General features: G+C 46.3%; 1 protein-coding gene across 5 annotated transcripts in view; it reads left to right on the plus strand.

The window, feature by feature from the left end:
• Nucleotides 1–24,316, plus strand: part of PSD3 (pleckstrin and Sec7 domain containing 3) — a 130,743-nt gene that overhangs the window by 41,229 nt on the left and 65,198 nt on the right. For 3 of the 5 annotated variants that reach the window (XM_069002530.1, XM_069002531.1, XM_069002529.1), the window contains 4 exons: nucleotides 823–1,203; nucleotides 14,068–14,274; nucleotides 14,379–14,459; nucleotides 23,356–23,468. In XM_069002530.1, coding sequence (XP_068858631.1) covers nucleotides 823–1,203; nucleotides 14,068–14,274; nucleotides 14,379–14,459; nucleotides 23,356–23,468 — 782 coding nt within the window. Of the gene's footprint in view, nucleotides 1–822; nucleotides 1,204–3,991; nucleotides 4,272–6,281; nucleotides 6,325–14,067; nucleotides 14,275–14,378; nucleotides 14,460–23,355; nucleotides 23,469–24,316 lie in introns of those variants that run through there. The other 2 variants (XM_069002532.1, XM_069002533.1) reach the window with 2 other exon arrangements.

Raw genomic sequence — 24,316 nt, forward strand, 5'->3', positions numbered from 1 at the left:
CTTTTCTGATACACATTTCTGACAAAGCAAAGGGTTCTGCTGGGGCATTCTGAGCAAACCATGCCCACTCTGACCTGGAGAGGTGTTTGCTGCTGAGACAACAGGATCTCTACAAGGGAGACTCTCCTGCCTCTGTGCCTCTGGATCTGTGGAGTTTTGCTTTGGCTAGTGCATGGGATTACTTGGGCTGGCTACCCTAACCTCTGTCATGGTGAGGAGCCCCACAGTATTTGGTGCAGAAAAGAGAAGAAAACTCACTGCAGGGGGATGCTCTACCTTTCCCTGTGCATCAGCAAGCAGGCTGAGTCTTCTCCTTTCAAATCTGGTTCTTCAAGCTCCATATTTATAATTGCACTTGCTTCCCTTTTCATTTTGAAGTGATTTCCTTCAGCTTTTTGCTGAAGACCTCAGTCCTAGGACTGCAGAGCTAGCAAATTATCCTTCAGAGGCAGAGGCTCCATCCGGATACACATCTCCAGCATGTGCAGCCCCATGGCACAGCACTGGTGCTAGGGTAGATCTTACATGTTGTGCTTTTCTCGTTTGCACATAAGCAGCTGATGTTATCTGATAGACAATATTAGGCTGTCTCCCAGACCTCTTCTTTTACCCAGAAAATTGTTTCTATGTCCCCAGAGAGGGAGATGATACCAGTCATAAAGAGAGGTGGTACAAGGAGAAACCAGCATTTTGCCTGCAGTGCCCTCTCCTGCGCAAAGCTGCGTTGACCTTTGTGCACAGAAAGGTGGAAGGTGAGAAGGTTTGCCCAAAGTCTAAACCTTGCCCCCAAGCTGAAATGAGCTGTTTCTGGTTAATTTGCAGGATGGTGGAGGAGGGGGAAGCAGCCACAGGAGGATATGAAGATTTCCTTGGGCAGAGGCACTCTGACATCTCCACTGATCTGTACAGCTCACAGTTTGAAAACATCCTAGACAATGCATCTTTGTACTACAGTGCGGAATCGCTGGAGACATTGTACTCGGAGCCCGATAGCTACTTCAGCTTTGAGATGCCACTCACTCCCATGATCCAGCAGCGCATGAAGGAGGGTGGACAGTTTTTAGATAGGACATCCGCCTTGGGGCAGACAGATGTCCTTGACAGGGAGGTGAAGGGATGTGGTGAAGGCATTGCCAATGGCTTAAGGGATGCAAGCGAAACACTCTTCAAAGGAGATGTCACAGAAGTCCCTCATCTGGAAAGGTAAAAGTGTGTGAGCTTTCTGTGTGCCTGCTGATTTTTCCCCAGTCTCTGTTTACTTTCCTGTACTGTCACAGAGTGTAGCTTTGCCTCTTTTAACACTGCAGATTTTCTGCAGGGAATAATTTCCAGGGTGACTGGAGGAGAGAAATGAGCCATCCAAACCTGCCATTCATAAGAAAAGTGCAAATTTACATTATGAAGGTTTATTAGGCAATGCTGATATGTTGATAAAAGTCTGTCTGGTATTATCACATCTCTGGGACCTGTCCCTGGAGGAGTTAGTTACTGGTTACAAATGGACCTTGTTCAGCTCCAATTCCTACCTGAATTTATTGGCATCAACTTTAGCAGCGGTAACACTTTGTGTACACAAATGAGTTGTCCAAAAGCAGTTTGTGATATGGATGTTCAAGATCTGTCTCTGGGCATAGCTTTTCCTCTCTTGTGGCCAGTGGGAGTTTTGAATGTTGCTTCATCTGGGGTGGGATTTTGCTCCCACCACGTTCACAGGTTAGGTGCTTCTTTCATTTGTGCACTTACTGAAAGAGGAGCAAGCGTTGCAAAAACGTTAATAATTTAATAATGTTTAGGTAAAGGGGGAGATGAGAAAACGTATAAAAAGAAGGAGTCATATGAGAAGCAAAAACTAGGCTAAGTGGTCAGAAAATCACTCTATGTGCAAACTTTTCTCATAGTGTGCTGTCATAGAGAGTGGGGACAGTGAAAGGCAGCCACAGACAAAGTGGGAGGTTGAGTTAGAAGCAGAGCACTGAGTGTGCAACTCACCTACAAAGTGGTGAAGGACCTTGTAAGTGACAAAGTCTCCATCTTCCAGGGACAGGATGTTATCTAAGAGTCCTTGGACTATTCCCTTAGATGCACCTAGTCTAGTTCAAGCTTTCTGGGGAGTAAGGGTAATCTGTTTTATTTACTTTCTGCTAAAATAAGTAAGTCCTTTGAGCAGAAGTAGTAACTTTACGGATTAAGGTACAGTTTGCTCTTAAAACAACTGGCAAAAGGACTTAGCAGTTTAAAATATTTTTCCCTCAATCATATAGTAAAAAAGGTGTTTAAATCTTGTGCATGCATGGTGCCTGCCAGTAGGCAATAAGTGACTGCTAATCTGCAATAACCTGTATGGAGCCAGAAACTGAGGTCAGTCCTGAGGCCTGCAGCTCCTTACACCAAAACAAAAGACTGACATAAAACTGGACAGTGGAGAACAAGCAGCACATTCAGGTCCTGATTCTGTTACCCTGTAGCTGCAGCATCTAGTATGTAAAAGATACTGTCAAGGAAGGCCCACACTGGCTCATCAAGACAAAAATTATCACAAAGACAAGGTGTGCTTAGATGAGGCACATCAAGTGCCTGCCTAATGTGGATTTCACTTGGAATTAACTTCAGTTTAGTTCTGCAGCCATACTGATAAACCAGCAGTAGATTTTTAAATTCTTTTTTCCTCACTTAAAGAAGAAAAAAGAAGAAAAAAAAAAAAGAGTGTTCTTGGCAGCAGGTTTGTTATGGACAAGGCTCAAGGGCTCACCTAAGGTAGGTGCCAGTAGGTGAATGTCACCGCAGCAGTATGGCTAGCCATGAGTAAGCCCAACAGAGTAATCCTCCTATCAATAATCTTATAGCCAACACCACCCTTCCTCCTCCATTATTCTAATATCATGTTGTATTGCACCAGGCGCATATTTTGTGTGGTGACTGACAGGTCGTGAGTACTATTTTGTTGGAGCTAGTGGGGAAGCACGGTGTTAAGAGTGCGTGGGTGAGAAGCAGTGTGTGTATGCTGGGGGGTTTATCGAAGAGAGGTCAAGGCGGTGTGTCATGGTGATGCTCAGGTGAGCCAGAAATAGCCTCCTGAGCCCTGGCAGTTCAGGGAGTTTGAACGCGCGGTTGTGTTGCCCGAAGCGATCCGAGACATAGGTTTATCTAAGTCTGCCTGTGCGATGCGGGTATGGCACCTCTGTGCCTGCTGCTGAAGCCCCCGTTTCCTACGGTGCCTTGAGCCTGCGGTCGTGCTTGGGGCTGCAATTCCTCACGCGTAGTGCCTGCCTCGCGCTGCAGAGCAGCGGGGGCACCCTCCGCACGGCTCCCGGAGGAGAAGGGTGGGGGGAGGCAAGCCCCCCGGCCCGCCGTGCAGGGCCCGGCCCTGCGCGGTGCCGCCGGAGCGCTCCGTGCGCTTTGCCCGGCCGGGGCTGCCCCGCTCCCGCCGCCCCCGCCTGGAGGAGAGCGGCGAGAGAAGCCCCTCCCGGAGGGGTGGGGGTTGCTGTCGGGGCTCGGCATGTGGATACTGGCAAGTGCAAAGGGAAGCGGGGGGATTTTGGGTGCGGAGCATTTGGGAACAGAGCAGGGCAGTGTGGCTGTGCGGGACAGCAAGGAGCGTGAGACACACACCGCACACCCCCCTCCCCCTCCCTCCCCCCCACCCCTTTCCGGAAAGGGTGCTGCTAACCCGAGCGAGCAAAAACCGAAACCAAAATCTCTGCAGTGCCTTGTGCTGTAGTATTTCGGTGATATAAAAAGTGGCTGGGGAGGGAGCATGCTTCCAAGTACCAGCACTAGTTAATGGGGGAGCAGTGTGAAACACGTGCAGTTCTTCCTGGCCCAGTGCAGAACGGGACGGCCGACTTGAGAGCAAAGAGCTGATGATTTTACACCTGGAAATAAAGCCGTGTGCCAGGTGGGAAAGGAGGAGCTTGGGGCTCCCCGTGGTCATGCCCTCCTGATAGCTGGTAACTGAGCACCACAGCCCCTTTGGCACCTGTCCGGAGAGTAACCCACACAGGGACTGAGGTTTTGATGCATAAGGACAAGGAAACCTGGCCTCGTAATGAATAAGCGGGAGGGTAACATCCTTCTCCGCGCTTAGGAAATTGCTGGCTTTGGGAGGGGTCAGCTCTGGTATGTGAGGGCCGGTCACATGCCTTCAGAACTGAAAAAAAAGAGGAAAAAAATTATTAAAGGCTTGCAGGCTGCAAGCTCCTTTGAGCTCCTGGGTGTCTGAAGATTTCATCCCTGCTGTCCTCCTTGTCAGCTGCTGGCCGTGGTTAAGCGCTGTAAGTCCTGGCGAGAGCTGTATGGTGGACCTGCTTGCTTTGACAGCCACCTGCCGTGCTTCCTTAGGGTAGGGGGATGTCAGCTTTCCTGGGTCTTCCTGCAGAGCAGGCTGGTTTACTTTTGCAAGTAGTCCTTTCCTGGCATAGCTTAGGTGCCGTTTGTGTTTGGCCAGTGGAGGGGAGGGATGGCTGGGGGAGAGCGGCGTGCCTTCCTTTGGGACTCTTCGTGTCTTTGGGGTGGAGTTTATTCTCTTTCAGTTCTCTGAGATAAGCTCAGTTGGTTAGAGCATGGTGCTAATAATGCCAGAGTTGCGGGTTTGATCCCTGTGTTGGCCATTCACTTAACAGTTGGAGTCGGTGATCCTTTTGTGTCCCTTCCAATTCAGAATACTCTGTCATTCTGTAGTGATTATCCCTTGAGGGGAAAAAAAATTGTGCAGCTGAAGTAGCCTTAAATTTCCACAGGAGGGGGTGGGAGAACAGGGGGAGGAGGGGTAGTGTGTGAGGTGGCAGAGCTGAGCGACAGCCTTGCTGTGTGTCAGGGCACGATGAAACACGGTGAGCCACAGGTTGCCAGTGTAATGAAACTTTGTAATGACAATAAGGACGTTGCATTTGTGCCGTGTTTGGTGCCCCTGTCTCTGTTATCCTTGCAGAGGCATGCAGTCCCCAGTGTCACACCCACGCCCCAGGTGCTGTACTCCTCCCTTCCCATGCCAGTGGGCTGCGTTAAGACGAGCAAGGCTCAGCCCTCATTTCTGGGAGTTTAGTCTTATTTTAGAGGCAGTAAGGAAGACTGTTTGCAAGCTGCTACCAAGACACTGAGCTTGAGTTTGCATTGCCTGGACTAGGTGTAATCATTTGCAAATTGATTCAAATTGGTGATCCAAATTAGAGTGGGATGAAGAGGTTGTGTTTCCAAAACAGTAAGGTATACCTGAGGGGTAAAGGAGTTATCTTTTCTGTGTATACCACAGACAAAGCATCTGCATGACTACATGTGAAGTGTGAAATTACCTCTGTGATGATCTCTATACTTCCAGACTTTAAAGACTGGACTTCTTTTAGTCTTTTCTTTTACTGCACACTTTACAGCATGCTTTCCATTCTCTCTCCCATTGTATGCTAGAGTCAGAAGAAAATAAAAAAGCCCCACAAAACAAAAAAACTTATGGCATTTCTTTTCCTGGCATAAGTGACTTTTCCTGTTATCTTGGGTCCCTGTTGGTCGGACATTGCCCAAGATTTTTCTAAATCCAGAGAGAAAATAAAAAATCTGTATTGCAGCTCCTAATCCTCAAAAATGCTGAATATTTGCCACCTGCCATCATCTTCAAAGAACTGCTGGTGCTCAGCAAATTCTGCAAGTCCTGTTATGTTTTTTCCTCTAGAGATGCAAACACAAATTTAGTCACATATGTATTCAAGAGGGGAAGAAAACAAACTCCCTAAAGCAATCTGGTGATTCTCAGAATAAATTCACAAGAATGTAGCCTGAAATTCCTATTGAGTACCAGGTTACTTTTAATTGTTGGGGCATCTTATAGTACTTCCCATGGTGGATATTGGGGCATCTTATAGTACTTCCCGTGGTGGATATTTTTCTTCTGTGTGGGTCATTTCTAGCAGTTTCTTAGTTGGCACTCTGCTTATTCCTTCTTTAAGACAATAAACTTTGTTGACAGGTAAGGCCAATTTTGACTCCTTTCTCCAGTTGTTTCTGTAAGTTTCTTCCCAGTTTGTCAGTACTCTGCATGCCAGTTATAATCTTCAGTTTGCACACTGGTATTTTTGTCCAAAGTAGCTTGTATTTGATTTTTCAATGTAGTTACAAGACTCAATATTTAGAAATATAACATGTAACCTTTATACATTCATTTTGTTAGTCTGTCTGACAGAGGTCTGGTAGAATTTTTTCCACTTTGAAAATTCATTTTGTGACCCGGTTGAATTTTTTATTTAGTGTGAAATCTGCTGGGATTCCTGTTTTTCTGAGTGGATGTTTTTTCACCTTCAGACATGCCTTAGCTCATGGCTCTGGGACCTAAGAAAGGTAGGTCAGTCAGAACATGGTACTTCATACTTGCTGCCAGCCATATGTCCAGGATAAGGAAGGTTACTCAGAAGGATGGCATTGGTTGTTGTCCTAGAAGAGCAACTGCATCAAATTCATCTGCAGCTGGTGAGCAAACAAACAAGTGTTGGAGCCCATTTGCTGGCACATGGGCTGATGCATCTGTCAGTTGTTGAGCTGCTGCTGACCACAATATGCTGGCATGGGTGTGTGTTGAATCCAGGTAAAGATGAAGTGGCAGAATTCACAGGGGTAAATTTCTGACACTACTGGCATTTTGACAGCTGAGGATTTGCCTCATTACTACACAGCCTAGTAATTTCTAAAATGTTATGCTACAGTGTTGACCTTGGTATGCCTTCCAGCAAGGAGTCATCAGTTTATCAAGGCTCTGGAGATACGCTGTACAGAGTTTGCCTTTGCTCTGGCTAATGAGGTACTTGGAACACCAGTTTAGTGAGAGTTCGTAAAGCTGCTTCTGGTTCCTAAATAAACTGTTGTTTTAGGGAAGAAAGGGCTGCTGACTTTTCGCCTCTTCAGTTCCCAGCCTCCTCTGAAAATAAAACAAACAAAACAAAAATCTAGGAGCTGACAGAGACAGAAAAGAAAAAAAAAAAGTGGAGCAGCTGATCAGTTTGCTACACAAAGCGCCTCAGTATAGAGTTGTCAGCAGCTCAGCTTCTAAGCTGGCATCTGTTGGCATATCTCCATTAAAGTCAAAGCCATTTAGGTCAGGAAGCCTTGATTCACCAAAACCGAGGCATCTCTGCCAGCTCTGAGCTGGTCCTGAAGTGCAGCCTGCTGTCTCATCCATTAGCCATGACTGGCTGTTAGTCAAGCCCCTCTCCACGTTATTGCCGGTTAAGTCTCTTCTTCCTCTGTGTGTGTGTTGGGATAGAGAGAGACAGAGCCTGGCAGCTGGCAGGACGGCATAGAGGCATGCATGTCTTCGGATGTGATGCTGGAGCAGCGGTGGAGAAGAACAGGGCACAGAGCATACAGACTCCTTGCTAGCACAGCTGGGTGAGCTGTGGGTTGGTTAGTGGTTGTTTTTTCTTTACTCACTATTATGTTTGAGGACAGGTAGTTCATTTTGCTGCATGTTTCAGTGTAAAGCTCCTGCGTGATACTAGTGCCAGTGCTCAAGTGCTTCATCTGCACGTTTGCAGGGAAGCCTGAACCGAAAGGTGTAAACACATGTATTTTTATGGATGTGTTTTGCTCCGTGTCAGGGAGGACCAGCTGCCTGGGTAATACGCACTTCCTGAGCCAGTCTCCCAACAGTTAAACCAAGCCCAAGCACAGAGGGGAAATACTCTTCTGGCTTCCCAGCTTTGGTCCTGTCCTGGAGGACCCTGCAGGAGCCTTATAGGGAAGGAAGGTCATGTGGGTGCTGAACACAGGGGTGGCTCATCCCCACAGATGGGCTCTGAGGGGAGAGCCTGAGGGTTCCTGAAACGTGTAGGGGCTGGGTGTTGTCTGAGCAAGGTCATAGGTGTGCCGTGCATCTGTTTTTTATTTATATTTGGGGGCAGGTGGATCAGATCCTGAGTGTGGGACAATCCTAATGCAGTCTGTATGTCTATGCATGTCAGAAATATCCATTGCAGGGAAGAGCCCTTGGATACCCCCCTTTGGCAAGGACCAGGTTTTCACTTCCTAGACATGGTGACATTAATGTGGTGAGTGTCCCTTTGCAACCACTAACCCTTGCCATAGCAATGTATAGAGCCTGAGGACGAAATGGAATCAAACCTGAAGTATTTTTAGCAAGATATTTGCACTCCAGGTGGCAGCGGGCCAGCATGTCTGTGTAATAAAGTACAGGCTGTCTCTCGGAAGGGCTGCAATCCTGTCCCTGCATGTGGCGGGACTTCTTGTTCTAATGCTGTGATCCTGTAACGACAACGATTGAATTTGCTGTATACAAGTCTACCAGAAATGGCATTTTTCTGAATGCTTTAGCTGTTGGCTCCCTTTTTTACAATCGGTAGGAATTCTTCTAATCAAAGAAAAAGACAAATGATTACAGGAGGGAAGAGGCTATTTTTGAACAGCGGTGTGCATTTCAGCCCCTGAAATTGACTTTGCATATGTATTGTATTGATAACCAATAGGGGATTACAGGGATTGTTACTTTTAACTTTGTTCCTCTCTTTGTGATGTGACAAGGCTGAGGTACTTTATCATGGATGCTTGGTGATTACTCTGGCTTGTGGACACTGTCCTTGCTTTGTATGTCCTGGCTGATGCTGTGTTTGTGAGACACCCACTGAATTGAGTTGCAGCAAAGTGCAGCTGTGTCAATCCTCAAAGAGGGATCTACTTCAAAGCATCTCTTTGAAGAGAATCCATACGTAGGACTTCAAAGCTGATTAAACCATTTGGAGTAAAATAGTGCACTGAGTCATCTGCTAGGAAAGGGCATTATTTTTATTTTTTTATTATTTTTCTCCCCTTCCTACAGTTGTATCTTGGAAGAGCCCTGGAGCTGAAGCTAACTGGCAAGGTAAATCATTGCTTGAAGTGCTTTTGTGTTCACTCTCTCCTGGCTCTGAAGAATCTGGTTTGGACCTGCAGCAAAGCTGCAGCACAGCCGTTCCCAGTCCGTTTGTGTGGTCGGGTCATTTGTAGCAGGAACTGAGTCATCACATCCCACTGCTTCTGGGATTTCTTCACTTTCTTCAGTGGGGCTACTCCTTTCAGAGCCGGGCTGTTCAAGCTCAGCTTTTCAGGTCCCTTTAAACAAAATTCAGACAGTGCCACTGCTTATGTCTGGTCTGCTCTGAAGTGTGAAAGGGTATCATTCACTGAACAGCCACATCTCTCTGAAGGGTTGTAGAGCAGGGATTTGTTTCCTCAGGACAGGACATAGGGGGTGGAGGGGAGGAGTGGGAGCAGACACCTGACTGTTTCTGCTTTGTCCCTCCCATGCTTCCCTCCCGTGAGGGGGTGTTGAACTAGTAATAGAGCATGCTTTTCATGGACAGAGTTGATGGTTATGGAGGGAGTGCTGTCCTGTTTCAGAACTGGGATGAGAAGGCTCAGAATGAAAGCATTTAAAACAACAGGGCCAGCACTGTGCTGCAGAGGGTGATTATCAGCTTCAGTGTGGCTCCCCAGTGGATGCTCTACCCCTGCTGAAAACAACATCGGTTCTGGCCCTAGCTTCAGCATGCCAGAATGTCTCTCCACCCTTCCTTACTTTTAATCATTGCTCTGATGGATTTTGCTGGCAAATGCCTGACACAGCCTGCCTTGGAGTAAAGCTGATGTTAAAGGCATGCACACTTATTTGAGAGAAGTTGCTTTTCCTCCTATTCCCTCCTCCTCTCTTTCAAAAGAAGACTGTGAAGGTTCCAGCTCTGTCTTATCCAAGCTCCGCCTACCATCAGTGCAACCAGTGCACTCCCTCCAGACACGTATGCTGGATGAATTATTGTTCCTTGGGGAAAGAACATATGCATCCAGGGGAGTCCATGTGCCACAGAGCATATGCTGTGCATCAGTCTGGTAAAAGTGGCAGGCAGCAGCAAGCTGGGATGATTGAAGTGGCTGGGATGAGGACAGCACTTAGGCTGAGTTGTCACACCCTGCCACTTGGTGTCAACTCTGAACCCTTCTTTGTTAGCAGCTGGGCCAGTTGCTCTGTGCTTACTCCACAGAGGAAAATGCTAATATGCATTTCTTCCTTGGGACAAAGCAGAGAGTTTTTTTCTCCATGAATTTGCTGCAAAATAAAGAGCATACCAAGGTTTAAGGCATCATAAGCTCATACTCAGGCTGAGGTTTCCTCTTGCAGCCTAGTTGGCTGGGAGAGTGGACCACTGAGATACGAGGTGTCTGTATAATTATTATTACGTTACTGGCCTTGCTGTGTGTTTTCCTGAAATTGCAGCCGTTCTTCAGTCAAACATTGCTGTGTAGAGTTTCAGTTTTGGTGGTACCTGGGATGGGACACAGAGGGGAATAAGTGAATCTAGAATATTCTCAAACAGATCAAGTGTGCTAAGTGCTGAGCATGGCAAGACTGAGATATCTTGGCATTGGGAGCTAAATCACTGCAGAACTGGTTGATAATAGAATAAGTGAAGAAAACAGTGTAAAATACTTCAGACTCTGCCTAGCAGTTATGGTGTGTTACAGGAAAGCTGGAAAGCCTGGCAGAGCTTACAGTCTACAGCTTACATGTTTCATCTGTGAGCTTGGAGAGGTGACTATTGCTGTTAGAAAGTATTGCATTAACCACAGCAGCTGCTTATTGAATTTGTGCAATTTCTGCTGGATATGGTGGTCACAGCCTTGGTGCATTCCATGTTGGTCTGGGAACGCTTTGACAGAAGGAGAAAGGATGCATCAGGAGTGCATTGCTGGGGACGGAAGTATCAGGGTCTGTGGACCTGGTTTCTGGCCACAGCCTCTGTGCTGTTGAGACTGGAGAGGTCTGGAGTTTCTTTGTAGCTTCTGTTTTCTGTGTTTTCTAATAGCAGAAATTAATGTAAGTGTCTCTGGATAAAAATCAGCAGCCATTGCTGGACAGGCAATTACCAATAATACCACTACAATCCCTTTTGGCCTTGAATCTAGGATTAGGGGGAATATAATCTATTACAGTTTTCAACATGCTTTTTTCAGTGGAGGTTTCTCATTTTTATGTGATAAACAGTAAAGCTGCATGAGAAATCCATGTCCAGCCTTGCTCTGTATCACAAAGCCCTTTCTTGGCACTGTTTTGATCGTAATGCTGGTGGATTCTTTATGTGTAGAAACTGTAGACTGCAGAACAGAGACCTATTTTCAGCCTTGGTTGCTCTTACCTCTTGATTAGAATTTGTTATAGCACTTTACAGAGGGAGGCAAGTATTACTGATTTCAGCAGATTGGTAAACTGAGGCATGGGGGGAAAATGATGCACCTGGAAAGCATTGAAAGTAAGAGGAGACATTAGCCTTTTCCCTGAGTAAAACCACTTGGACCCTGCTAAAATATCCTGCCCTAAAGGCAGTTTGCGCAGTAGCCATGCGCATGGCATCTGCATTTCCTAAGCCCTCAGGGATACAAGCACTGACTCTTCAAGCCACCTAAAATGCTTGAGAACTGAAGTCTCAGTTTAATGCTAAGAATCTATAATTTCCCCTGAACAAGAGGCTTACATTACAGCCAACCTGTATTGATTTGACAACCTTTTTGTACTTGGTACTTTTGTACCAAGTACAAAAAGTACTCACTTAGTACTTACTTCTTTTACCAAGTACAAAAAGTACTTACTTAGCCCCCCTTTGTACTAAGTAATAAGCTAATCAACTGTCAGAATTAACTACTGGAATAGCAGAAGGAAGCATCCCTTATTCTTCGAGGCATGTATGGGCACCGTCAGTCAGGATGAAGCTTTAAATCAGGGAAGTTGACAGATAAGGTTTCTTATTCTGTTGACTCGTTTTTGCAAGCAGGGGAAAGAGCACGCCCTCCCTCTTGCTGGGTGTTCCTCCTTCACATCCCAGCCACAACTCTGAGAGGCAAAGCAGAAGCCGGGAGCTGCTGTACTGCTAATTTCACTTAGTGGCAGATGCTGGCATTTCCTTTCTTTCTAAACTTGTGGTGGTTTGTGGTAACGTTGGCTCTTGCAGTGCACTGGTTCCTAGCAGAGTACAGATGCTCCTTGTCAGCTTTGGCCATCTTTCAGGGCTATAAATACTACCTTTAGTGAAGTGCAATGGTGAAGGAAGACTGTGTCTTATAGTCAGGTTCTGTGAGTTGGCATGACTTTTGACGCAGCATTTGTACATGAAAGACTATGTAGATGTGTTAGCTCACCTGGGTGTCCCTTGCTCTTGTCAGTTGTTAGAGATGGGAATTTTCAACAAGTTGTGTCTGATTTGGATGGACAAGGTATTGCATGGGGCATGTGTCAGGGTACTCTGTCATTTGCTTTCTTCACAGGTTTGGTATAGGCCAAATTTAGAGAACTTCAGACATTGACTAGTGGTTTTGGAAAGGGCCAAGGAGGCATTTTCCACAACAATGATGTCAGGAGGGGCTTTTTTTCTTTTCTAGGATAACTGATGGCCAGTAATGTTAGTGTTGTTGGAATTGTATTTACAGTATTAATTTCCTACTAGAGCATTGAGACTGACCCCATTTTTGTTATAGCACCTTTTTATTACGCTAAAATAAATGCAAACCAATGCAAATCCCCAGTTCTTGCAGGAACAGGTTAGATTTCTGTTTTCCCTGGATACTTGGCAAAGAAGTTATACCCAAAGGGCAGATGTATGATATTTCTGATGTTGTAGCAGCACTGAAAGGATGGAAACAGAGGTAAAATGGGAAAATCTCCTTTCTCTACATGTCCTTCTTTTAAACCATGGATGAGAAGAGAGGTAGGAAGCAGATGATGATTTGTGGCATGCAGAATACTAAATATTTCCATTTTAAGCTCAACTTATATGAAAATCTCATCTTTAAGGAGTTAATAAGTGGCTAGCAGACATCTGAGTAAATGGCTACACAATTGTTACTGGAGCACAGCGATCAGTTGTTTTAACCATGGCCTGTCAAGTCTGAAAATTACAGTGGTGTGTGAAGCCATGGTATGTTGTTTAGAGTGCTGTGTGTTTAAAGTCATCTTTAACTCATTCCACTCATATCTGCCCTGTGCATGACCCTTGCTGATCATTCATTAGCCCTGTGTAAATGGAGTTTTAGTAGAAAGAACTTCTATATAGTACAAAAACACAGAAATAAAAATAGAAATGCTGTCAAGCACACACATACACAGAGCTGAGATTTTGCAAAAATTTTCATGCCATTGTCAGAGAAATGCTTTTCTAAAGTTAAAAGCCTGTCTTTGTGCAGGGCTGTGTGTGGTGGGGTGTGCTTTTTGGTGTGGAGGGCTCGTTTGTCTTTGATAGCAGAAGCAAAACAGGCGCACAGCTCAGCCAGAGCTTTCTTATTTTACTAGAGGTGGGAGGAATCTGTAAGTGCATGATTTATCTAATGTGCCCCGGGATTTGCCATGCTGAACATCTTGACTTTGAGCAGCTGGTGAGGGAAATAATTGCCACCAGGAGGGAGCAGGAGGGAAGCAAGGAGTTCCCCTGGCTGGCATGGGTGTCTTGTGTCTCTCATAATCCAAACTGGGTTCCTTGCTCTGAGTCCTGCTTTTTGTAGCAGTGCCTTCCCATGGGATGTCTGCTGCTCATGGGTGATACAGAAGCCATTGAGAGCTCTGGTGATACTATTTTAGATTTAAGGAATTGTATTGTTTCCAGGACAACTGGGGAAGAATGAGGAAGGGACTTGTTCTGACTCAGCTTGGAGTAACTGATCATCCTGGCTTAATCGCTGCATTTCTCCTGAAAAATGGTTAATTGCCCACTTTTACACAGCCCTCTTCAAGCCAAGCAAGCAATTGGGTTAAAAAATACAAATGCAGGAAGCACTCAGGTGCAGTTGTAGGCTGATGATAGCAAAGAGCTCACTCTCAAGTGAGCCCAAGTTGAGGATCCTTAGCACAGTCAGAAGGATTTGCCTGTATTTGGCTATGTTAAACATACTTAACTTCTGCTGGCTGCTATGTGAATGTCTCTGTTCTACACTGGTCCTTCAGTTAAGTGGATGTTGTTACATTGTGTCATCTTGCCTCCATACAGTTAATTTCATGCTATTCTAAGAGGAATGTTTTCTTGTTTTTCTTCTTTCCATATTTTTTTCATCTCATAGCAATGTTGAACTACAGAATGTGGTGTTAGACTCCAGTGCAGCCATGGGGAGCAATGAACTTCAGGAGAAAGATGCCACTGGAGCCCTTGGCCACGATCTCAGCAATGGCAGCAGCAGCAATTTGGAAGCAGCTAGGCGCCTGGCTAAGCGCCTCTACCATCTGGACAGATTCAAACGCTCTGATGTGGCAAAACATTTGGGTAAAAAGTATGTGATGATATGAGTCCTTTGGCCGCATTGTTCTTATTGCTGATTCTGGAGGGCTTCACTTTTGAATGATAACCTTTACTTATTTCTTTGCTTTTCTATAGCAATGAATTCAGCAAGCTTGTGGCTGAAGAATATCTTAAATTTTTTGACTTCACAGGCATGACGCTGGACTATTCGCTCAGGTAAAATTCCATTTGTGGACTTTATGTTTTGTTTTAGTAACTAGTGTTGTCCTGAATGACACGGTTGTCCTTTTTGGGGTGTAAGAAGGTGAAGAGAGGACTGTGATATATTTTGGGGACAGAGCTTTGCTCTTCTGTTTGGCTTCATGTGCTGCCATACTTTAGTGCTACCAGAGTGGTGGCACTTGGAGAGGGAAGTATTTGGGTAGACCTGCTTAGAGATGTTCCTTGACACAGAGGAGCTGGAGAAAAGTGTCCAGTCACTCTCAAAACAGGGGGCTTGTAGTCTGCCAGGTGCTTCTGAGGAATTACGGTGTTGCTCACAGCTGATCTGCACAGACTTTCTGGCTGATGCTTTCTGGAGCTTGCTCTGCTTTGCTGCAGTGTACTAAGACCAGGGTTTGGTGTGACTTGGCAGCACCCCTCTCTGTGTCTCCCTGAGGCATCCAGAAATGTGTGGAACAGCAAAAGCTTCCATGTGGATAAAGCTGCAGTGAGTTTGGTAACTGTTGGTGTGGGTGTTTGAAAACCCAGCCCTTCAATTTTCTTTCCTTTTTACACTGGAATCAGGCCTCAACACTGTTTATTTTCAGTACTTTTTTTCTGAAAGTCAAAACACCAAGTTTGTGTAGCAGTGGCTTATAGCGCAGTTGCTGGTGTTCTGGTGTTTAAGGGGATTTAAATGAGTTTAAATCATTTGACTGAGGTTACTTAAGTGGGATTTTTTTTTTCTAATGATACAAATCCAGGAGGTGTGCATGCACTTCTTAGCCCCCTTGCAAATGCATTTCTGGGGGTCTGATACCCTGAGATTATAGCAGATGCAGGGCACCCACAAAGTCCTGCCAGCTGAAGGTGGTGGAAGTGGAACATGCCTGCACAAGCATGAACTGCCTGGTCTCCTGAAGCAGGGGGAGCAGAGCCAAGCTTGAGCACCTGCTCAGCACAGGGTGGGAGCTGCTGGGCAGTGGGAGGTCTGCTGCTCATTCCAGGTTTTAGCACCCCTGAAGCATGATGCTAAATATACCCTTCTTTTAAATTGTGAAATCTGACACATAATTGCTTTGTGGCACATATTTAGGAGGTCTCTGCTCCCTGTAGATCTTCTGTTAATATTAATAGTTATGACCTTCTCTAAAATGTGCCCAGGCTCATGTAGGACTTAAACAAGCCAGGGGGTTGTTGAAGTTTTGAGAGTAGCTGCAGTAATTGCCGACTACATGCCCTGAGCATGCAGCAGCAGCTGGGGACAAAGAATGATCCCGAAGCCTGGGGAAACTGAGGCATGCTGCCTTGCACTTGGCAGAGAGTGAGAGGTAACACTGCTGTTGTTGCTGGCTCGCTGACAAACTGTGGTTTATTTAGCATTTTGGAGGCAGCTGCCCAGATCTATGCTACCTCCCAGCTGTGGGAGGCTGTTGTGCAGCATCAGGGAAAATCTGAGACCTGGGAAGGGTTGTTCCTTCACTGTCCACTCCGTGGATCCATGTTGCCCATGCACTTCTGCATGCATCTGTCGCAGCCTCTGCAGGACTACTGGAGGGGAGGAGTTGGGGTGGCTGCTCCAGCTCCTCTCAGTGTCCATTCTGGAGTCCCACCCTGGACATGGTGAGAACAGTCTTCAGGCTGCTCACGGAACTAGTTAGTAAGTTTCACTGGGAAAATGCTTTTGAAGGTGCTGGGATCCATCAGTGCTGGTCACCACCTCCTAAGGGCACAGGAACAGGCAAATCCAAAATGTTGGAAGTCAAGCAGACAAGGCTGAAGGCTAACTGGAATGACCAGGGATCTTCTGGAGCTAACACAGAAAAAGGTGTTTGTCCAGTGGGAGCAAGGTCAGGTGATGTGGGAAGAATACAAAGTTGCTGCTCACCACTGTAAAGAGAAGATTCCAGCTGACAAAGTTCAGTTGGAGTTGTACATGGCCAGTACTGTGTGGGACAACAAAAAGATATAAAAATGAGTCAGTAGAAAAAGGCAGTGCAGAATGGCTCAGTGCCTTGAGCTGGAGGACCATGGCTGTGAGAATGATAAACTCCCAGCTGACTAAACTTGTGTGGGATCTGCTGCTCCATCTGAATCCTCATAAGTCTATGAGGCCACATGGGATTCATCCAGAAATACTCAAAGAGCTGGCTGATGTCATTTTGAGGTCTCTCTCAATGATTTTGGAATGGTCTTGGGTATCTGGAGAGGTCCCAATTGACTGGAAATGGTCTAGCCTTCAAGAAGGGCAAGAAGGATGATGCTGGATACTGCAGGCCTGTCAGTCTCATTTCAGTGCCTGGTAAAATTATGCAGAAGATTATTCTGGGAGGTACTGAAAAATACCTGAAAGATAGTTCAGTGATTGGTCACAGCCAGCACAGCTTCATGAGAGGAAAGTCCTGCTTGTCCAACCAAATTTCCTTTCATTACAGGGTAACCCACCTAGCTGACCAGGGGAAGCCAGTTAATGCAATCTTTCTTGATTTCATAAAGCTTTCAGTGCTGTCTCTCCCAGGACCCTTCTGGAGAAAATGTCCAGCCCACAGCTGGATAAACACATCCTGTGGTGGGTGAGCAGCTGGCTCAGGGGTCAGGCACAAAGGGTTACAGTGAATGGGGTGACATGAGACTGGTGGCCTGTCACTGGTGGGGTTCCACAGGGCTCCACCTGAGGCCCTGTGCTCTTCAACATCTTCATAAATGACTTAAACACAGGACTCGAACATATAGTAAGTAAGTTTGATGATACTAAACTGGGGATGAGCCATTGACTCCTACAGGGAGACTTTGATGAATGAGAAGCCTGGGCAACTACCAACTGTGTGAAATTTAACAAGGGCAAGTGCTGGATTCTGCACCTGAGATAGATTGGGAAACGAGCTGCTGGAGAGCAGCATTGTGGAAATGGACCAGGGAATCCTTGTGGAGGGCAAGTTGAATGAGTCACTGTGCCCTGGCAGCCAGGAGGGCCACCCGTGTCCTGGAGTGCGTCAGGCACAGCATCGCCAGCCGGGCAAGGGAGGGGATTGTCCCGCTCTGCTCTGCACCTGGGGCAGCCTCACCTCCAGTGCTGAGGGCAGTTCTGGTGCCATCAATATGAGAAAGATACAAAGCTGTCAGAAAGTATCCAAACAAGGCTACAAAGATGGTGAAGGGCCTGAGGGGAGGTCAAAGAAGGGAGTGGCTGAGGTCACTTGGTCTGTTCAGGCTGGAGGAGACTGAAGGGAAACCTCATTGCATTTGCAACTTCCTCTCAAGAGGAAGAGGAGGGGCAGGCACTGATCTCTTCTTTGTGGTGACCTGTGACAGGACCCAAGGGAATGGCTTAAAGTTGTATCAGGGAGGTTTTGTTTGGACATGAGAGAGAAGTTCTTCATGCAGAGGGTGATTGGTCACTGGAACAGGCTCCCCAAGGAAGTGGTCACACCACCAGCCTGACAGACCTCAAAAAGTGTTTGGACAATGCTCTCAAGCACACGGTGTGATTCTTAGGGGTATCCTGTGCAGAGCCAGAAGTTGGACTTAGTGATTCTTGTTGAGTGCCTTCCAACTTAGGGTATTCTATGTTCTCTGGTCTTCCTGGTGGGCAGAAACTCATCCCTGTGGCCCTTGGCTGCAGCATTGTGCTGTGAGAGTGAGGAAACTGCCTTGTTTATTTACCAGATACTCTTTTCATCAGTTGCCTCTCCAAGTCAGCTTCCAAGGGTTAAAGGTGCTGTGGAGGAGGAGGAGGAGGTGTAGGTCACTGGTGCCTGGCATGGGCAGGGAATGTTGCTGGAAAGAGCCCAGATTGGGGTAGGAGACAGAAAGATGGCTGATTCTCAAAATGTGCCTTGGGAGCTGTTGTGGATTTAGGAACAGTATTCCCCAATTTAATGTTCCCACTGAAACACTCCAAACCATGTGCTACTTGCTCCCTTCCCCCTCCCCCTGTCCTTGGGGTGTCTGGAGAGGAGAATTGGAGGCACAAAAGGCAAAGATCAAGGGTTGAGATAAGAAAATTTACTGGAAACATCAAATGAAACTAGAGAAACAGACAGTAATGGCAACAGTATTAATAACAGACGGTACAAGAGAGGTGAATGATTCACATCCAAGTGCTCACCATGTGGAAACCAGCAATACCCTGACTGCTCCGCCACACCAGAAGGGACTCTTTCCCCCACAACCAATGCACATGACCTGAGGTGATAGGAATAACCTCAGGCTCCTAGGCATGCCCGTCCTGGCTACTGCAAAAATTATCTGTCCCGGCCAGAATCAGGATGTTTTCCACCCCTTGTGCTATACCATCAATATTGCGTCCAGGTCCTCCACCTCCCAGCTACATATATGTGTGTGTCTATATATAAACACTAATACGAGTGTCATTTTCGTAGTCAGTGGCTGTCCTTTCAAGATGTCTGTTGAATTAATTTAGTCCCTGACTGTAGGTTCTATCTGTTCTAGATGTCTTCCAGGACAGGAGGGCTGCTGTGCTGTTGGCTGGTTGCAATCTGCCTCAGGAGCTCATGACTGGTGGATGTGGAGCAGTCCATGTTCATTCTCCACAGTAGTTATGGCATACAGTGGCAGTGTCATTCAGCAAACAGTACCATACAATTCAACATTACAGACCGTTCTCACCCAGAAATTGAATCCCCTTGAGCTACACCTCATGTTCCCCTGTCCCTCTGCATTATTCACCAAGTGCCCTCAGATCCTTGAGCAAAACATATCCCATGGATGAATTTGCCTTTGCAAAAAGGCAGGACCAGTCCAGACCGTGTTCCCTAACACATTTCTCATACATACCACAGGGACTTTATCTCCTTCTACGGTGCATAGAAGTTTTGATTGGGCAGAGCCAGCTTGACTGGTAGAACCTCTTGTGTTAACTAACCAGGAGGCCTTTGCTAAGTGCAGATCCCCATGTTTGGAGGTGCCACCACCCATTGTTTTCAATGTCATCTTTAACAGTCCATTGTACTGTTCAGTTTTCTCAGAGGCTGGTGCATGATGGGGCAGTATGTTATACCCAGTCACTACTGTGCTCTCTGGTCCGTGTGTCTGTGGGGCTGTTTTTGAAATGAGTCCCACTCTCTGACTCAGTTCTCTCTGGGGCACCATGTTGCCACAGGAGTTGCATCTCAAGGCCCAGGATGGTGTTCTGGGCAGGGGTGTGAAGCACGGGGTTCGTCTGCAGACATCCAGTGGTTGTTTCCACCGCTGTAAGCACACAGTGCTTGCCTTGGCGGGTTTGCAGCAGTGTGGTGTAGCTGATCTGCCAGGCCAGCCCATGTTTGTGTTTTGACCATCATCCACCACAGCAGAGAGGCTTTACCCGCTTGGCTTGCTTGATCTCAGCTCATGTTCCACAGTTATGGATAACTGGGAGACAGTGTCCATGGCTTGATCACAAGCCCACATGTGTGTTGCATCTCTTCTCTGATGACCTGAGGTGTCTTGAGCCCACTGAACCAGAAATAATTCACTCGTACGTTGCCAGTCCAGATTAACCCGAGACACTTTAATCTTGGTGGCCTGACCAGCACAGCCTTTGCCACCACCCACGAGTCAGTGTAGAGGTAGATTGCTGGCTGCTTTTCTCATTCAGTGATACCTAAAGCCAGCTGGACGGCTTTCAGCTCTGCAACCTGACTTGATCCACCTTGTCCTTCAGTACCTTCTCTGACTCATCACAGAGGGCTCCATACAGCCGCTTTCCATTTTTGATTTGTCCTTGTGATACAAAAGGAACTGTCAGTAAAGAGAGGTATTGCTTTCATTTTCAGGTAGCTGATTGTATGGTGGGGCCTCCTCAGCATCTGTCACCTTCTCCTCTGATGATGATGATGGTGGTCTGAAATTTTCACCTTCAGGCCAGTTAGTGATGACTTCCAAGATTGCTGGGTGATTGGGGTTTCCTATTCAAGCTTACTGTGTGGTTAGAGCAATCCAGTTACTCCACAGCGGCATGTTGTGTTGCAGGGACTTTCCCTTTGAATATCCAGCCCAGTGCTGGCAGTTGGGGCACCAGGAGGATCTGTGCCAGTCACTTCTGAGGCAGCTCCAACCCCTTCATAAATTGCCAGTATCTCTGTTTCAGTGGGGGTGTAGCTGGCCTCAGATCCTTGTTATGTTGGAATGTTTGTATTCCCAACTCCAGAACACCAGGGGTCATTCTCGAGTCTCCATGTGTCTTTATTGCCAGAGACTCCAGGAAGGACCATTCTTCCTGGCTGCACTGTGGAACATACTTTTTACATTTTGTATTGTCCTGACTGGCTACTGCATGAACAATCTCCTGTTTAATTTGTTAAAAATACTGTTTTTGTTCAGGACCCTGCTTGCAATCATTCTTCTTTGGGATCACATGATAAAGAGGTTTTACAATCTGATTGTAATCTGAAATATGCCTCCTTCAAAAACCCACTGTGCCTAGGAGAACCTGTGTTTCCTTCATGCTGGTTGGTGGGGACATAGCAACTATTCCATTGACCATGTCCGTTGAAATCTGATGACATCCATCTTGCCATTTTACTCCAAAAAACTGAATTTTCTGGGCAGGTTCCTTAACTTTGCTGTATGGCAAAACCGGCCTTCAGGAAGATTTGGAGTGTCTTCTCTTTCTGAAAAACTCCTGCTGTGTTGCCCTGCATGATCATGTCATCAATATATTGCAAGTATTCTAGGACCTCACCCTCTTCCTTACGTCCTTTTCCAGTGCAGTCTGGATCAGCCCATGGCAAATGGTGGGGCTGTTTCCAGCCCTGGGGCAGTCAGTTGCAGGAGTATGGCCCACCCTTCCACATAAAAGCAAACTGTGGCCTGCACTCTGCTGCTAAAGGGATGGAGAAAAACGTGTTAGCAATATCAGTAATGGCACCACTTGGCTGCTTTGGACTCCAGCTTGTACTGAAGTCCCAGCATGCTGGGCACAGTGGCACTCAGTGGTGGTGTGGCTTCATTCAGGCCATGGCAGTCTGTCAGTCCTCACTTTCTACTGGGCTTACACACCGGCCGTATAGGACTGTAAAGGGTGAATGAGTCTTGCTGACCACTCCCTGGCTCTCCAGTTCATGAATCATCTCATGGATGGGGGTCACAGAGTCCCAGGTGGTGCAGTATTGATGGTGCAGCGATGTGGTAGCAACCGATACCTGTTGTTCTTTGACCCTCAGCAGTCCCAAAACAGGGGGACCTCTGAGACATCAGGCAAGGTGTCTTAATTTCCTCTGTCTCCACAGCAGCTATCCCAAAAGCTCTTTTAGGTTGAAATACCCTCTTTTGAGGTAACCTATGCTAAGGGTGCACAGGGCATCTGAGCCAGTCACAATGGGGTGCTTTTGCCATTCATTTCCAATCATGCTGTCTCCAGCTTCCAGTACAGTCAGCTGTTGGGATCCCACTGGCACCCCAGAAAGAAGTGGCTTCTGTCCCCACACAGTTTGATGGTATCAGGGTACATAATGTGCTCATGTGACTAAAGCCTTACACTCTTGTGTGTCCGATGTGCCAGGGCACTGGATCCACACAGTCCAAAAGATCCAATTGTCCCTTTCTTCTACTTGATTGGGGTCTGTAGTTCTGGTAATAGTATGTGTTACTCACTTCTTGTAAATGTGAACTAGAGGTCCCTTCAAGAGGATTAGAAGTAACATCAGGCCTTATATTAAAAATTAACCCTGTCCTGGCTGGAATCAGGATAGGAACACAAAGTAGGAAGGACAGAGAAAACCCTATGAAGAGTCACTTGTAGTTACTTGTGAATTGGATTACTTGCAATACATTACGTGTGAAATTAAGTTATTACCAGGCAGATCACACTCTGTAAGGGTGTGAGATTGTTGCAAGTACAGCCTGTCTCTGACCTTACATCAGAGAGAAAAATTAAAGTTTATGCATCAAGGCTAGATAGATGTGAATGTTCCAGCAATATATTCCGTGCCTCTCAGATCTGGTGTTAGTTTCAGTCTCATGGGATATTTAAAAACTGTCTATTAGACACACATTCTCTATGTCTTCTTACTTCAGATCCAGAAATATTGTGGTTTCAGTATTTTCTTAGAAGCATCCTGATAAATGAATGCAGAACTTAATCTTTGGCTGTGAGACGTATTCTTCTGTCAGGAAGAACAGCAATATGGTTAAGAGGAGGGATGGTCAATTATGAGAATAAAAGGAAAACATGTGTCCTCCCCACTTCTCTGCACAGGCTTGGTGGCTATATCCAGTGAGTGTGCCAGGTTGTGCACCAGCCCGGCATTCTGGGCTCTCACAAGCAAGGGCCAAGTTACTCCTCCTGCTGTTGAAGCTCAGTGAGAGATGTTGCGACTCTTCTGCACTCTTGCCCAGATATTTTCTGTAGGTTGGGTAGTCACATTCCTCCCTGACTGATGTGGTTCTGGCCACTCCGATAAGTGACCACACATTTGGTGTTAGCTGTGAGTGCTGTGTGCTTGCTTGACTTCAGCACCTGGAGCAGCTTGTCTGATTTGGAGAGCAATACCAATGAAGTAAAGTCTAAAAAAAAGGTGCAGGAGTGGTGGGCAATTAATTAGAAGACGATAGGGAACATCCTGGATGTCTCGTCATGCATAAAGAGTATGTGTTCCAATTCCCTGCCCAAAGAAAAAAAACACTTAAAAGTAAGAACAGCTCTTTCAAATGGTGGAATTACTTACTATTTTGTATATTCTTTGGCTGAGACCAATGGTAATTGAAGTCTTCCTTCATTTACTATAATGTTGGAGTTAATTGCACATGGAATGATAGCCCAGTTTACTAGAAAGGCTCCTTGGAACTGAATGTCTGATGTGTGCTTACATACTTTTTGCTGTGATGTGTGCTTTGCTCTGTGCACTGTGTGAAGCAAAAAGAGATTTATTACCTTAATTTCACTTTTTTTTCCCCATTACTCTTTTAGGAGTTTCTTTAAAGCCTTTTCACTTATTGGAGAAACTCAGGAGCGAGAGAGAGTTTTAATCCACTTCTCCAGCAGATACTACCAGTGCAACCCAAACACCATTTCTTCTCAAGGTAACTTTGTTTCTGATACAAAGGTCTTTGCTCGTTGGTGTCGTCCTTCATTCTCACCTTCAATAGCACATATGGTGTATGCCTGGAAAAGGAAGCTATGTAGTCACTGTACCACACTTTAGAGACTGTCTGTAGTAAGCATTGAAACTCTCAGCAGGAAAGGTGTGCAAGCCTCCTCAATATAAATCCTCAGCTGTAGCACCTCCAGGTTTGAATGTCCTCAGTTGTAGTTTCTGGTTTCGCTGACTTTGGTGTGTGGTACTTGTACTCTGGCTGCACTCATTTGGACAAGAATAGGTCCCATGTCAGGTGGAAGAGAAGCTGTTTGCTTTCCATGCTTCATTCAGTGCTTGTGTCTGCATGCACTGGCATCAGGCATGCCAGTCCTTGCCAGTTGTGGGGGTGAATTTTGGGTGCTGTATTCAGACCCTGGCATGGTTTCATCTCGACTGGCTAACGTCAGTCAGAGTGCTCCTCCTTGCCAATGTTTTCAGTCAGCTTGGAAATAGATGAGGGAAACAAATAAGTACATAGATCAAACCTGAGAAAACTGGGAATGCAGAAGAGGACAAACTGTCTGGTGGCATAACTGCTGTGCTCAGCCAGACATGCTGGCAGAGCCACGTGGCCCTGTGATTGCAGCACACGTTATTCACACACTGAAGGAGGAGGTTGAAAAAGAAGGCAATCATGGGTTAGGCTTGTACCTTTAGTTTCAAGTGTCAGAAAGAGCTGCTACATGTGGAGGTACCATTGCGCTTCCTTACTCCTTGCTTTGTGACCTACCCCTGTTGCAGTGAGATGATGTTTGGGCACTTTGCACCTGTTCAGCTTTACTGGCTATCACG

Source organism: Aphelocoma coerulescens (assembly GCF_041296385.1).
Source record: "Aphelocoma coerulescens isolate FSJ_1873_10779 chromosome Z unlocalized genomic scaffold, UR_Acoe_1.0 ChrZ, whole genome shotgun sequence".
NCBI lineage: Eukaryota > Metazoa > Chordata > Aves > Passeriformes > Corvidae > Aphelocoma > Aphelocoma coerulescens.